The sequence below is a fragment of the Salvelinus fontinalis genome, chromosome 11 (genome assembly GCF_029448725.1).
Source record: "Salvelinus fontinalis isolate EN_2023a chromosome 11, ASM2944872v1, whole genome shotgun sequence".
Lineage (NCBI taxonomy): Eukaryota > Metazoa > Chordata > Actinopteri > Salmoniformes > Salmonidae > Salvelinus > Salvelinus fontinalis.
In genome coordinates this window covers 53,090,743-53,104,152 of record NC_074675.1, presented here as the reverse complement: position 1 = coordinate 53,104,152, position 13,410 = coordinate 53,090,743, and the positions used below count along the sequence as shown (strand labels likewise).

Below are 13,410 nucleotides of genomic sequence, written 5' to 3'. Positions count from 1 at the left end.
AAACAAAGACTGTGTAAATAGTCTTGTTTAGTATTTGGGTCATTTCACGAATAGAGTGTCTTTGTGTCACCCGGACATTATGTGTGTACATTTTGATAAAACACTCAATTTAACAGTTGAATCACATACATCTACACTTTAACTAAAGTAAACTAAAATCAAATAGTGTGTTTGTATTCATATAAATGATTTGTTTTCTCTGAATGTCCCACATCATGTTTGTCCAACATCTAGAAAAAAATGTAACCCATTTAACCCCAAAATGTCACCATTGTCGTTGTTGTTGCTATGAGAAAGGAATTTTTGAATATGATTATTTAATTAATGTGATGAATTTACATTTGTCCCTCAGGTTTAAAGTCAACCGTGTAAAGTTCAAATATTGTGAAGATTGCATTCAATTTTCCCTCCATGTTGCACACAACAAGCCCCCCCCCCCCCTGTCACAAGTAGATTAAATCATCAACTTTTAATAGTCATTTCTCTTCATTTAACTTCTTGAGATGGGAAAACATGTTAGTTATGAAGTTGAACATGTGCTCTTTATGACACAATGTTAAAATGAGGACAGAGCTATTTTTCACAAAATTACTATAGATAAACGGCACTCTATTCGTAGAATGACCCATGCATGAATATTGAAAACGTAATATCATTTGAGCTTGATATCATGTTGTGGGATTTGTATTCCTACTTTTGAGGTATAATTTTGTTATTTTAATAATGTTACATTAGTTTATATATGACAACACCTTCCCCATTAGATGAAAGTCAGACTAACCTGTTCAGAAATCAGAAAATACTTTGACTTCATAACAAAAGGGTCCACTAAGCTAATAACATCAACCTGTGACTAGTCACATGCCCAGTGTCTGTCACTGATATGGGTGGAAGCTACAATAAATTCCTCACTGGCACCTCCTTGTGGAAATCAAACGAATACCATCAAAAACATTGAGCAAATCTTTCATGGACTCCTGAGCGTATTGTCTTGTCTGAACTGAGCGCTGTGTGGCACAATGCACTTTCCCTACAGCTTAGAAAAAACATTCAACACCGGCTTTATACTTTGTCTACATAAAACTACATACACAACATTCAGGGGCCTATAATAGTCTGTGAAAAAAAAAACACACACGAATGAATCCATGTTAATTGTATTGTTTCTTTTAAATAGCTTTTTATTTCACAACAACCAAAGCTGAAAATATATACATTAACATAAAAACTGAATCTGCTTAATTTAAGACAGAAAAAACAACATATGACATTTGAACAGACCAAAAAAAAGTATACAATAAAAAGAGCAAGTTAAGACAAATAAGAAACAAAACCAGGAACTGTGTTACTATTGGTTTAGCTAATGACCCAATGGAGTGCTGCATATGGGCTCTCTCTCTCTTATGATTGGGAATTGAGAAAAGCTAGGAATGTGCACTCATGCCTCAGAGGAGAGAAACTACTTCTTACGTGGTCAATAGCTGTAGGACATCAGGTCTAGGACATCAGGTCGAGGACAACAGGTCTAGGACAATAGCTGTAGGACAACAGGTCGAGGACAACAGGTCGAGGACAACAGGTCGAGGACAATAGCTGTAGGACAACAGGTCGAGGACAATAGCTGTAGGACAACAGGTCGAGGACAATAGCTGTAGGACAACAGGTCGAGGACAATAGCTGTAGGACAACAGGTCGAGGACAATAGCTGTAGGACAACAGGTCGAGGACAACAGGTCGAGGACAATAGCTGTAGGACAACAGGTCGAGGACAACAGGTCGAGGACAACAGGTGTAGGACAACAGGTCGAGGACAACAGGTGTAGGACAACAGGTCGAGGACAACAGGTGTAGGACAACAGGTCGAGGACAACAGGTCGAGGACAACAGGTCGAGGACAACAGGTCTAGGACATCAGGTCGAGGACAACAGGTCGAGGACAACAGGTCGAGGACATCAGGTCGAGGACAACAGGTCGAGGACAACAGCTGTAGGACAACAGGTCGAGGACATCAGGTCTAGGACAACAGCTGTAGGACAACAGGTCGAGGACAACAGGTCTAGGACAATAGCTGTAGGACAATAGGTCGAGGACAACAGGTCGAGGACAACAGGTCTAGGACAACAGGTCGAGGACAACAGGTCGAGGACAACAGGTCGAGGACAACAGGTCGAGGACAACAGGTCGAGGACAACAGCTGTAGGACAACAGGTCGAGGACAACAGCTGTAGGACAACAGGTCGAGGACAACAGGTCGAGGACAACAGGTCGAGGACAACAGGTTGAGGATATCAGGTCTAGGACAATAGCTGTAGGACAACACGTCGAGGACAACAGGTCGAGGACAACAGGTCGAGGACAACAGGTCGAGGACAACAGGTCGAGGACAACAGGTCGAGGACAACAGGTCGAGGACAACAGGTCGAGGACAACAGGTCGAGGACAAATTGAGTCTCTACACCTTCCATTGTTAAGGTCTGGTGAGCGTCAGGGAATGCTGATCTTTGGTTAGTCAGAGGTTAGTTTCTGACAGGGGTGGAGGTTCCTTTGACAGTCTTCTTCATGTGATGGTAGTTGGGCAGGATCTTCATGAGGAAATCTAGCTGGAGCGTCTGAGGCTGGAAGATACATTTATGTTAGAACAAATTAGAACATTTTAAATCAACTGTCAGAGGTTACAATATTAGAAGATAAATGCTTAGGAATTGTTTTAAATCATAAAATTAAAAACCTATCCCCTGATGACAATATCAATTCAACCACTAGCATTGCAGAGAATATATGTATATATATATATTTATTTTTTTAAAGGACAAAATATTTTCTTGGGTGTCCTTTACCAGAATCACTTTCTGTAGCTCCACTGGCATAGCATTTAGAATAATGTGATGTATTGGGCTAGCATTCTCAGTGGTATGCTAGTATGGACATTGATTGGCACATGGGGTAAGCAGGTAGCCTAGCGGTTAGAGCGTTGGGCCAGTAACCAAAAGGCTGCTGGTTTGAATCCCTGTGCCGACTAGGTAAAAAATAATTTAAAAAAACGTCACGGTCACTTAACCCTAAGTGCTGCTGTAAGTCGCTCTGGATAAATGACTCAAAATGTAATTGTCTAGTATTTTCCTTAGTGAAGAGCTAGGTGAAATTCACGGTAGAGACAAACCTGAGGCCTTTCTGTCTGCACACGCCTCATGCAGTTAGCCCCGTAGATGACTGTGTTCTCGGGAATGACCTCACACGTGTTCACCTGGCAACAAGCGCCGACGATACAGCCACTGGTGAGAATGACGTTCTTCCCTAGGTCCGCTGAGACAGAGAGCGAGGGTTGTACGTCATCATACAGACAGCATCGAAAATGGCTTCCAAATGACAGCAGAAGGGTTCATGGTTATGTATAGGCACCGTGTATTTTATAAGCATATCCTACCTTTTGACTCGATGACATTGTTGTCACCAATTTTCAATGCTTGAGAGACTTGAGAAGTTGGTTGAGGGTTAAACATGACGAGTTGGTTGAGGGTTAAACATGAGAAGTTGGTTGAGGGTTAAACATGACGAGTTGGTTGAGGGTTAAACATGACGAGTTGGTTGAGGGTTAAACATGACGAGTTGGTTGAGGGTTAAACATGACAAGTTGGTTGAGGGTTAAACATGACGAGTTGGTTGAGGGTTAAACATGACGAATTGGTTGAGGGTTAAACATGACGAGTTGGTTGAGGGTTAAACATGACGAGTTGGTTGAGGGTTAAACATGACGAGTTGGTTGAGGGTTAAACATGACAAGTTGGTTGAGGTTTAGAAGTGATGAGTTGGTTGAGGTTTAGAAGTGATGAGTTGGTTGAGGTTTAGAAGTGATGAGTTGGTTGAGGTTTAGAAGTGATGAGTTGGTTGAGGTTTAGAAGTGATGAGTTGGTTGAGGTTTAGAAGTGATGAGTTGGTTGAGGGTTAAACATGACAAGTTGGTTGAGGGTTGAACATGACAAGTTGGTTGAGGGTTAAACATGACAAGTTGGTTGAGGGTTAAACATGAGAAGTTGGTTGAGGGTTAAACATGAGAAGTTGGTTGAGGTTTAGAAGTGATGAGTTGGTTGAGGGTTAAACATGACGAGTTGGTTGAGGGTTAAACATGAGAAGTTGGTTGAGGTTTAGAAGTGATGAGTTGGTTGAGGTTTAGAAGTGATGAGTTGGTTGAGGTTTAGAAGTGATGAGTTGGTTGAGGGTTAAACATGACGAGTTGGTTGAGGGTTAAACATGACGAGTTGGTTGAGGGTTAAACATGACAAGTTGGTTGAGGTTTAGAAGTGATGAGTTGGTTGAGGTTTAGAAGTGATGAGTTGGTTGAGGTTTAGAAGTGATGAGTTGGTTGAGGTTTAGAAGTGATGAGTTGGTTGAGGGTTAAACATGACAAGTTGGTTGAGGGTTAAACATGAGAAGTTGGTTGAGGTTTAGAAGTGATGAATTGGTTGAGGTTTAGAAGTGATGAGTTGGTTGAGGGTTAAACATGACGAGTTGGTTGAGGGTTAAACATGAGAAGTTGGTTGAGGTTTATAAGTGATGAGTTGGTTGAGGTTTAGAAGTGATGAGTTGGTTGAGGTTTAGAAGTGATGAATTGGTTGAGGTTTAGAAGTGATGAATTGGTTGAGGTTTAGAAGTGATGAGTTGGTTGAGGTTTAGAAGTGATGAGTTGGTTGAGGTTTAGAAGTGATGAGTTGGTTGAGGTTTAGAAGTGATGAGTTGGTTGAGGTTTAGAAGTGATGAATTGGTTGAGGTTTAGAAGTGATGAATTGCTTGAGGTTTAGAAGTGATGAGTTGGTTGAGGTTTAGAAGTGATGAGTTGGTTGAGGTTTAGAAGTGATGAGTTGGTTGAGGTTTAGAAGTGATGAGTTGGTTGAGGTTTAGAAGTGATGAGTTGGTTGAGGTTTAGAAGTGATGAGTTGGTTGAGGTTTAAAGGTGATGAGTTGGTTGAGGTTTAAAGGTGATGAGTTGGTTGAGGTTTAGAAGTGATGAGTTGGTTGAGGTTTAGAAGTGATGAGTTGGTTGAGGTTTAGAAGTGATGAGTTGGTTTAGAAGTGATGAGTTGGTTTAGAAGTGATGAATTGGTTGAGGTTTAGAAGTGATGAGTTGGTTGAGGTTTAGAAGTGATGAGTTGGTTGAGGTTTAGAAGTGATGAGTTGGTTGAGGTTTAGAAGTGATGAGTTGGTTGAGGTTTAAAGGTGATGAGTTGGTTGAGGTTTAGAAGTGATGAGTTGGTTGAGGTTTAGAAGTGATGAGTTGGTTGAGGTTTAAAGGTGATGAGTGTTAAGACATTTTCTTCAACCGCTCCAAAAACAATTGGGAGACAACACAACATTAACATGTCATTACAATACTTGGTTATTTGTCCTCTTGTGTAGACATTAGTTAAACTAGCCTTTAGGCGACGTCCCTCATTAAAAAAGCAGTAACATCACATTCGTTTTCTTGAGCCACAACAACCGGTCATTGTGACTACGTGCAGTAGAAGGATACCACACCCGACTTCAAACACATTGTTGATTCCAATCGTCATGGTCTTGGGTTCTACTCCTTCCGTGTCAGGCATAATATTTTCTGCATAACTAAAGATCGTAGGGCAAAAATGTAGAGAAACAAAAAAAAAAGAGCGTGTTAAAATTGCCGTGGATGTATTGGATACACAGCTAACTGCATAGTAGTGACCTACCTGTTAATGATGAGAGCCTGTTCCTCAATCAGGTTGCCTTCTCCAATGATAATAGGGCCTGCCTCGGCTATAATACGCGCTTTGGGGTGGACCACTGTTCTTGGACCTGCCGGAAGGAATAGACGATTGATACATCTATAATGCTACACAGTTTGCTTATTTTGATTTGGAGGAAAATGGATAAAACACTAAACGATACTTGATGGCAAAAAACAACAACATTATGGAGTATGAATAAATTCTTACCAATGGTCACATCTCCTCTAATTTCACTCTCTACACACACAACTGCTCCAGCAGCAATGTTGACACTGCAAGAGTTGGCAGAAAATACATGAGATTGTGATGGTAGCTAGCCATGGCTTGCCTGACTAGTCAAACTGAATTTCCCCCCCCCCCACTCCATCGTTTGCTACATACTTCAGTCTGAGATTGCCATCGTTGAAGTCGTTTGTGGTGATGTCAAAATGAGTGGTGTTGTACAAAAAAAAAGTAATCAGCGGATTGGATCATCTTTAACCAATTGGGAGTATCAAAGCCAATGAGGATTTTTCAAAACGCCGCTTTTACCCACGTGTTCAGCGATGGGTTCCAGAAAAAAAAACAATAAGACATCTAGAGTGGATTTCCATTCTAGAAATCGTCAGAGGGGTACTCAGATCCAGAATCAATGGTGGAGTTAGATTTGCATGGCCCGGTGCCCCGAGTGGGTGGTATTTTCACTTAAGGACCAACAGAATGGTCCAAAATGCCAAACTCCACCCACTTGGGACACGCAAAACGTACTCGACCATTGCGGAGAGAAACTAATGTCCGTGGGCATAGCAAGGAGTTTGGGTAGCCAGGTAAAGTCATGGCATTATTACTCAGACGTATCTCCAAGATGGCAATGATCTAGCCTTCTAATTTGATGAGCTAACGTTACTGTAGCTAGCAAAAACAGCAATGGTTAGCAGCAGGCTAACTTAGCTAACTAGCTAACATAACCATTTTATCATCAGGGGCCTCATTTATAACCGTTGCGTAAATGTCACACAAAATCTCTGCTTGCGCCATTTCTGAAGATATTAAGATGTATAAACTTGGCAAACGTGATACATACGCATGTCTCCCGTTATAAAATCAGACCTGTCGTAAAACTGCCTGGGAAACGCCCTCCAATCACCTTTTATGGTGACAATAACACCCTTTATTTGTATAATTTTTAACTATTGGCATTAGGCCACGGCATGCAAAAGACTAATTGTTGTTTAATATTTTCTTTATTAATAATAGATTATTGGGTTTATGTGTCCTACCTTCTTATAGGCTCTGAGATTGAATAGGCAATGATGTCACGCTCCTATCGCACAGCAATACTGTAGACTACCCATAAGGTCAAATATTTTGCATAAACTACCAGTCTACTGTCTTGGTAGAATGTTTTAGCAGTAATTTATGGTGTATATGGAAAAGGACTGTGTCCATTTCTGAAGAAGAAAACAATGGAAAATGGTTTGGACATGTCAGAAGAACATTTGAATTCAACAATGTTTCCATCAACTTTTGCCCCCAACCTAAATATGACATGAAACACATGCAATTTACAATACTTACAGTAGCATACATAGGCCTGGGTAAAAGTTCAGTGGTTAAATTAGACTGTATGCCGGTATTATTGTAAACCGCGCTGCCTATGATATTGCAAAACTTGAAATACATATGCACTAAGCTATCTAGCCTACTAGGTCCGATTAAACAAGAGATGCACATGTTTATTTGTTGTATAGGCTCCTTGGGGAATATGAACCCATTACAGCCAGGAAAGGTGAGCAATATATTCTGCAATAGAGCCCCACAGCGGAGGTGTCATAATACCCATAAAACCTAGCAGTCAAACAGGGAAATGGTTACAATAATTTTTCCACAATAAATTTTTCCCATAGGGGATTTTAGAAAAACTTAAAATAAGGGTTTTGTTTCGTGTAGGCTTACTTTTGGTGTGACGTTTTGATAACCATGTAAAATCTCTCTTGGACAAGGTGACTTTGGCACCTTTTCTAACAGTTATTGTGTAAATTTACAAGTAGGTTCACAGAATTGCCCATTTAAAGAAAGGTTGCCAAATTATTCATTACTACATGTAGCTAACATTAGATAGTTAATCCAGAGATTCTGACCTTTGCCTCGGTTCGGCAGTCTCGACCAGGTCATCATGGCATTTGTAGTTCGTTATGATAGCCACATTAGCCGCTAATTAGCATTACATTTTTGGGTGGTAAATACAGGTGAATATATTGATAAAAGTCAACTTGTCCTAGAGAGATTTACACGATTATAAAAACATCATGCCAAGGTAAGCCTACAACGAAACACAGCCCTTACTTTAAGTATTTCTAAAATCCCCTATGGAAAAAAATGTATGGTGAAAAGACAATTGGAACCATGTCTCTGTTTGACCGCTAGGTTTTATGGGTATTATGACTCCTACTGTGGTACTCTGGTTATGAAAATAAAATAAATAGGAAAAAGATTCCTGTGTGTAATTATAAGATTCCTGTCTATTTTAGATTATAAAAATAAACACTCTTAACACTAACGGCAAATGGCTGCATTCTTTTTAATCTGTTTTCAGTTTTTGTGACTAAGCTTTTCATCAAAATACTTATTTGCCAGTTTGCAATACAATATGCACATTTTGGGGTATATTTTGTATGTACGATTTATAAACGAGGCTCCAGCTTACCGTCAGTTGTTAGCTATTAAAGATACGATACATTACATCTGTGAATTATGTTCGCTAAGCTACAAGCTAACAACACGCCACTTAAGGCCAGAGACGTTATCTATCTCTGGTAAAGCACACAACTGAATATATTCTGTCATCTTTGATATTACTGAGGCACGGCACTGGTTAGCTAGCTAGCTGAATGGCTAACAACATTACTGGGTGTTGCCTCTTTGCTAGCTAGCATAGCCTGCCAGAAAATACATTGACATATTATAGTTGGTTCGCTAGCTGTATTGTAGCAACATTGTTCCAGAAAATATGCTTATTAATATAACCTTGTGACTAAATTAGTACAAATATTACCTTTTCTGTGACATCTGTTTAGTGTTGGGGTCAGCCATCCTGACAGAGAAGAAGATACTATCGACAGTTGATTATGATTCTTGGAGGGGGAAAAACAGTCGTGGTTGATTGTTGATGTCTGGATACCGCAATTCTACCTCTCTACTGCACTCTGCTGTATTACTTTGGTGGTGCAATTCAGTCAGACCAAGATTTCTATTGATTTCAGCTTTATCAGAGAGGAATACCACCGTTTTTGGCTTGTTTACTATAATCACCGAGTTTTTCGACTTGCTGCAGTCCGCAGAACTTCAATTATCGGTCAGAAGGTAAATAAAACACTAACTAAAATATTCCATATAAAAGAATCAATGATCTAGGCCTACATCACCACCCAGTGATCAAAACACCAAGGATCAATACATTAACAGGGCACATGCCCAGGGAACCGGACCTCCAGGGGGCCCACATTGATTTTTTTAGTTAATTCTCACTCGGATATCATAACCAGTGCATTCGGAAAGTATTCAGTACCCCTTGACTTTTTCCACATTGTGTTACGTTACAGACTTATTCTAGAATGGATTAAATTACATATTTTCCTCGTCAATCTACACACAATACCCCATAAAGACCAAGCAAAAACAGTTTATTTTAAATTTTTTGCAAATGTATTAAAAATTTAAAAACAGAAATACCTTATTTACATAAGTATTCAGACCCTTTGCTATGAGATTAGAAATTGAGCTCAGGTGCATCCTGTTTCCATTGATCATCCTTGAGATGTTTCTACAACTTGATTGGAGTCCACCTGTGGTAAATTCAATTGATTGGACATGATTTGGAAAGGCACACACCTGTCTATATAAGGTCCCACAGTTGACAGTGCATGTCAGAGCATAAACCAAGCCATGAGGTTGAAGGAATTGTTTGTAAAGTGCCAAGACAGGATTGTGTCGAGACACAGATCTGGGGAAGGGTACCAACATTTCTACACTAGGAGACTAGTGTAGAACTGCGGGAAATGAACTTCCAATCTTACATTTTTCTCTCAAGATAGGAATGTTTAGTGTTTAGTTTTTTTATTTTAAGTATAAAGGGGTGGGGTTTATTTTAAGTATAAAGGGGTGGGGTTTCTTTTAAGTATAAAGGGGTGGGGTTTATTTTAAGTATAAAGGGGTGGGGTTTCTTTTAAGTATAAAGGGGTGGGGTTTATTTTAAGTATAAAGGGGTGGGTAGGAAATGTGGTGTAGGTAGTGGAATAGCAGTCTATCTCCTTATTCCTCCCAGCTCAGTCATGTGGCTGTCAGTGAGGAATCTGTGAGGAATCTGAGAACGGAAGAAACAGTCAAATAATTTCTGCAGTTACAATACATACTTTGACATGATTTGTGTATCCAAACACAAGTGCTAAAGAGGGTCCATTCAATCTCAACTGTCTCATGCAGTTGAATGCTAGAAGAGTAGCGTCTCTGGCTATGTATGCAAGCTAATGTTAGAGAATTTAGCTTCCGTGGCCATATCGCTACCAGTATTCTCATTCTATCCTTATACCTCTGGGTTGGCTATACAAACCAGCGTGGATCTCAGGGGCCCTTAGAATAACTGTCAAGGTATACAGAAAAATCTGAATGATTAGTGTCTCTTAAAACCTCTTAAGGATCGGACCGTTTCCCCCCCATTTTTACCTAAAATGACATACCCAAATCTAACTGCCTGTAGCTCAGGACTTGACGCAAGGATATGCGTATTCTTGATACTATTTGAAAGGAAACACTTTGAAGTTTGTGGAAATGTAACACATTAGATCTGGTAAAAGATAATACAAAGAAAAAAACATGTTTTTTGTTCCATCATCTTTGAAATGCCAGAAAAGTTTAGGCATAATTTAGATTTTGGCCACTAGATGGCAGCAGTGTATGTGCAACGTTTTAGACTGATCCAATGAACCATTGTATTTCTGTTCAAAATGTTGTATCAAGTCTGCCCAAATGTGCCTAATTTGTTTATAAAATTAATACATTTTCAAGTTCATAACTGTGGACTCTGTAAATTGGACAGTGCAGTTAGGTTAACAAGAATTGAAGCTTTCTGTCCATATCAGATATGTCAATGTCCTGGGAGATGTTCTTGTTACATACACCCTCATGCTAATCACATTAGCTCAACCGTCCCGTGGGGGAGGGGTGGCACCGATCCCGTAGAGGTTAATTCATGTGAAGTGTCTTTAGCTTTCTTTTTCAACATGTAATATTTGACTACTTCATCCTTTTCAACCTTCAGCTCTAGCCTTGTCCATGTGTTTCTTTCTCTCCTTAATTGTATCCCTCACTCCTTCCAGCTCTCTCTCTGGATGATCTCTCTCTTCCATCATGTCTCCTTGATAATCCTCACCATGAAGAAGAAGAATACTTTATTGATCTTATAGTCCACAAGAATATGTCTTACGCTTTTTAAATCACTTCCTGACACACACACACACACACACAGAGATTTTTTCCAGTTGCTGGTCTACTCCAGACTAGATTTTTCCAGATGTTCATCACTTCACGTGATGATCTCCATCTTCCACTTCTTCTTATAATCTTCCCTCCCTCACCCTCTTCACCTCCTCCTACCTTATCTTACTCAACTCTTCTTTCTCTCCACCATCTTCTTAACATTGACCTCTCACTCGTTCATCTTCTCCGTAGCACTTAGCATTAAATTACTTACTTCACACAGAGACACCGGTTGTACATATTATTATCACCGGTTGTACATATTATTATCCCCGGTTGTACATATTATTATCCCCGGTTGTACACCGGTTGTACATATTATTATCACCGGTTGTACATATTATTATCCCCGGTTGTACATATCATTATCACCGGTTGTACATATTATTATCCCCGGTTGTACATATTATTATCCCCGGTTGTACATATTATTATCCCCGGTTGTACACCGGTTGTACATATTATTATCACCGGTTGTACATATTATTATCACCGGTTGTACATATCATTATCACCGGTTGTACATATTATTATCCCCGGTTGTACATATTATTATCCCCGGTTGTACATATTATTATCCCCGGTTGTACATATTATTATCACCGGTTGTACATATTATTATCACCGGTTGTACATATTATTATCACCGGTTGTACATATTATTATCCCCGGTTGTACATATTATTATCCCCGGTTGTACATATTATTATCACCGGTTGTACATATTATTATCACCGGTTGTACATATTATTATCCCCGGTTGTACATATTATTATCCCCGGTTGTACATATTATTATCACCGGTTGTACATATTATTATCACCGGTTGTACATATTATTATCACCGGTTGTACATATTATTATCACCGGTTGTACATATTATTATCACCGGTTGTACACCGGTTGTACATATTATTATCACCGGTTGTACATATTATTATCCCCGGTTGTACATATTATTATCCCCGGTTGTACACCGGTTGTACATATTATTATCCCCGGTTGTACATATTATTATCACCGGTTGTACATATTATTATCACCGGTTGTACATATTATTATCACCGGTTGTACACCGGTTGTACATATTATTATCACCGGTTGTACATATTATTATCACCGGTTGTACATATTATTATCCCCGGTTGTACATATTATTATCACCGGTTGTACATATTATTATCACCGGTTGTACATATTATTATCACCGGTTGTACATATTATTATCCCCGGTTGTACATATTATTATCACCGGTTGTACATATTATTATCCCCGGTTGTACATATTATTATCACCGGTTGTACATATTATTATCCCCGGTTGTACATATTATTATCCCCGGTTGTACATATTATTATCACCGGTTGTACACCGGTTGTACATATCGTTTTCACCGGTTGTACATATTATTATCACCGGTTGTACACCGGTTGTACATATTATTATCACCGGTTGTACATATTATTATCACCGGTTGTACATATCATTTTCACCGGTTGTACATATTATTATCACCGGTTGTACATATTATTATCACCGGTTGTACATATTATTATCACCGGTTGTACATATTATTATCCCCGGTTGTACATATCGTTTTCACCGGTTGTACATATTATTATCACCGGTTGTACATATCGTTTTCACCGGTTGTACATATTATTATCACCGGTTGTACATATTATTATCACCGGTTGTACATATCGTTTTCACCGGTTGTACATATCGTTTTCACCGGTTGTACATATTATTATCCCCGGTTGTACATATTATTATCCCCGGTTGTACATATTATTATCACCGGTTGTACATATTATTATCCCCGGTTGTACATATTATTATCCCCGGTTGTACATATTATTATTCCCGGTTGTAAATATTGTTTTCACCGGTTGTACATATTATTATCACCGGTTGTACATATTATTATCCCCGGTTGTACATATTATTATCCCCGGTTGTAAATATCGTTTTCACCGGTTGTTCTTCCAGGGGTGGCCAATCTTTTATGCGTAAGGCTGGTGTGGTTGCAAGCTCTTGCTCGACCCAATCAGCAACATGCCTGATTCATCTACTAATCTTGATTAGTAACACTGAAACTGGGTGCTATGGAGAAACCCGACTGCACGCGCGGGTACGCGCACACAGCCCAGGGT

General features: G+C 39.5%; 1 protein-coding gene across 1 annotated transcript; it reads right to left on the bottom strand.

The window, feature by feature from the left end:
- Nucleotides 1–1,151: 1,151 nt before the first annotated feature.
- dctn6 (dynactin subunit 6) lies at nt 1,152–8,899 on the bottom strand. The gene is made up of 7 exons (XM_055939017.1): nt 8,774–8,899; nt 5,947–6,011; nt 5,701–5,806; nt 5,508–5,596; nt 3,426–3,473; nt 3,162–3,304; nt 1,152–2,616 (listed from the first exon to the last, which is right to left on the bottom strand). The coding sequence occupies exons 1-7, from the start codon at nt 8,809–8,811 to the stop codon at nt 2,518–2,520; spliced, it is 588 nt and encodes a 195-aa protein (XP_055794992.1). The 5' UTR covers nt 8,812–8,899; the 3' UTR covers nt 1,152–2,517.
- Between the last annotated feature and the right edge of the window lie 4,511 nt (nt 8,900–13,410).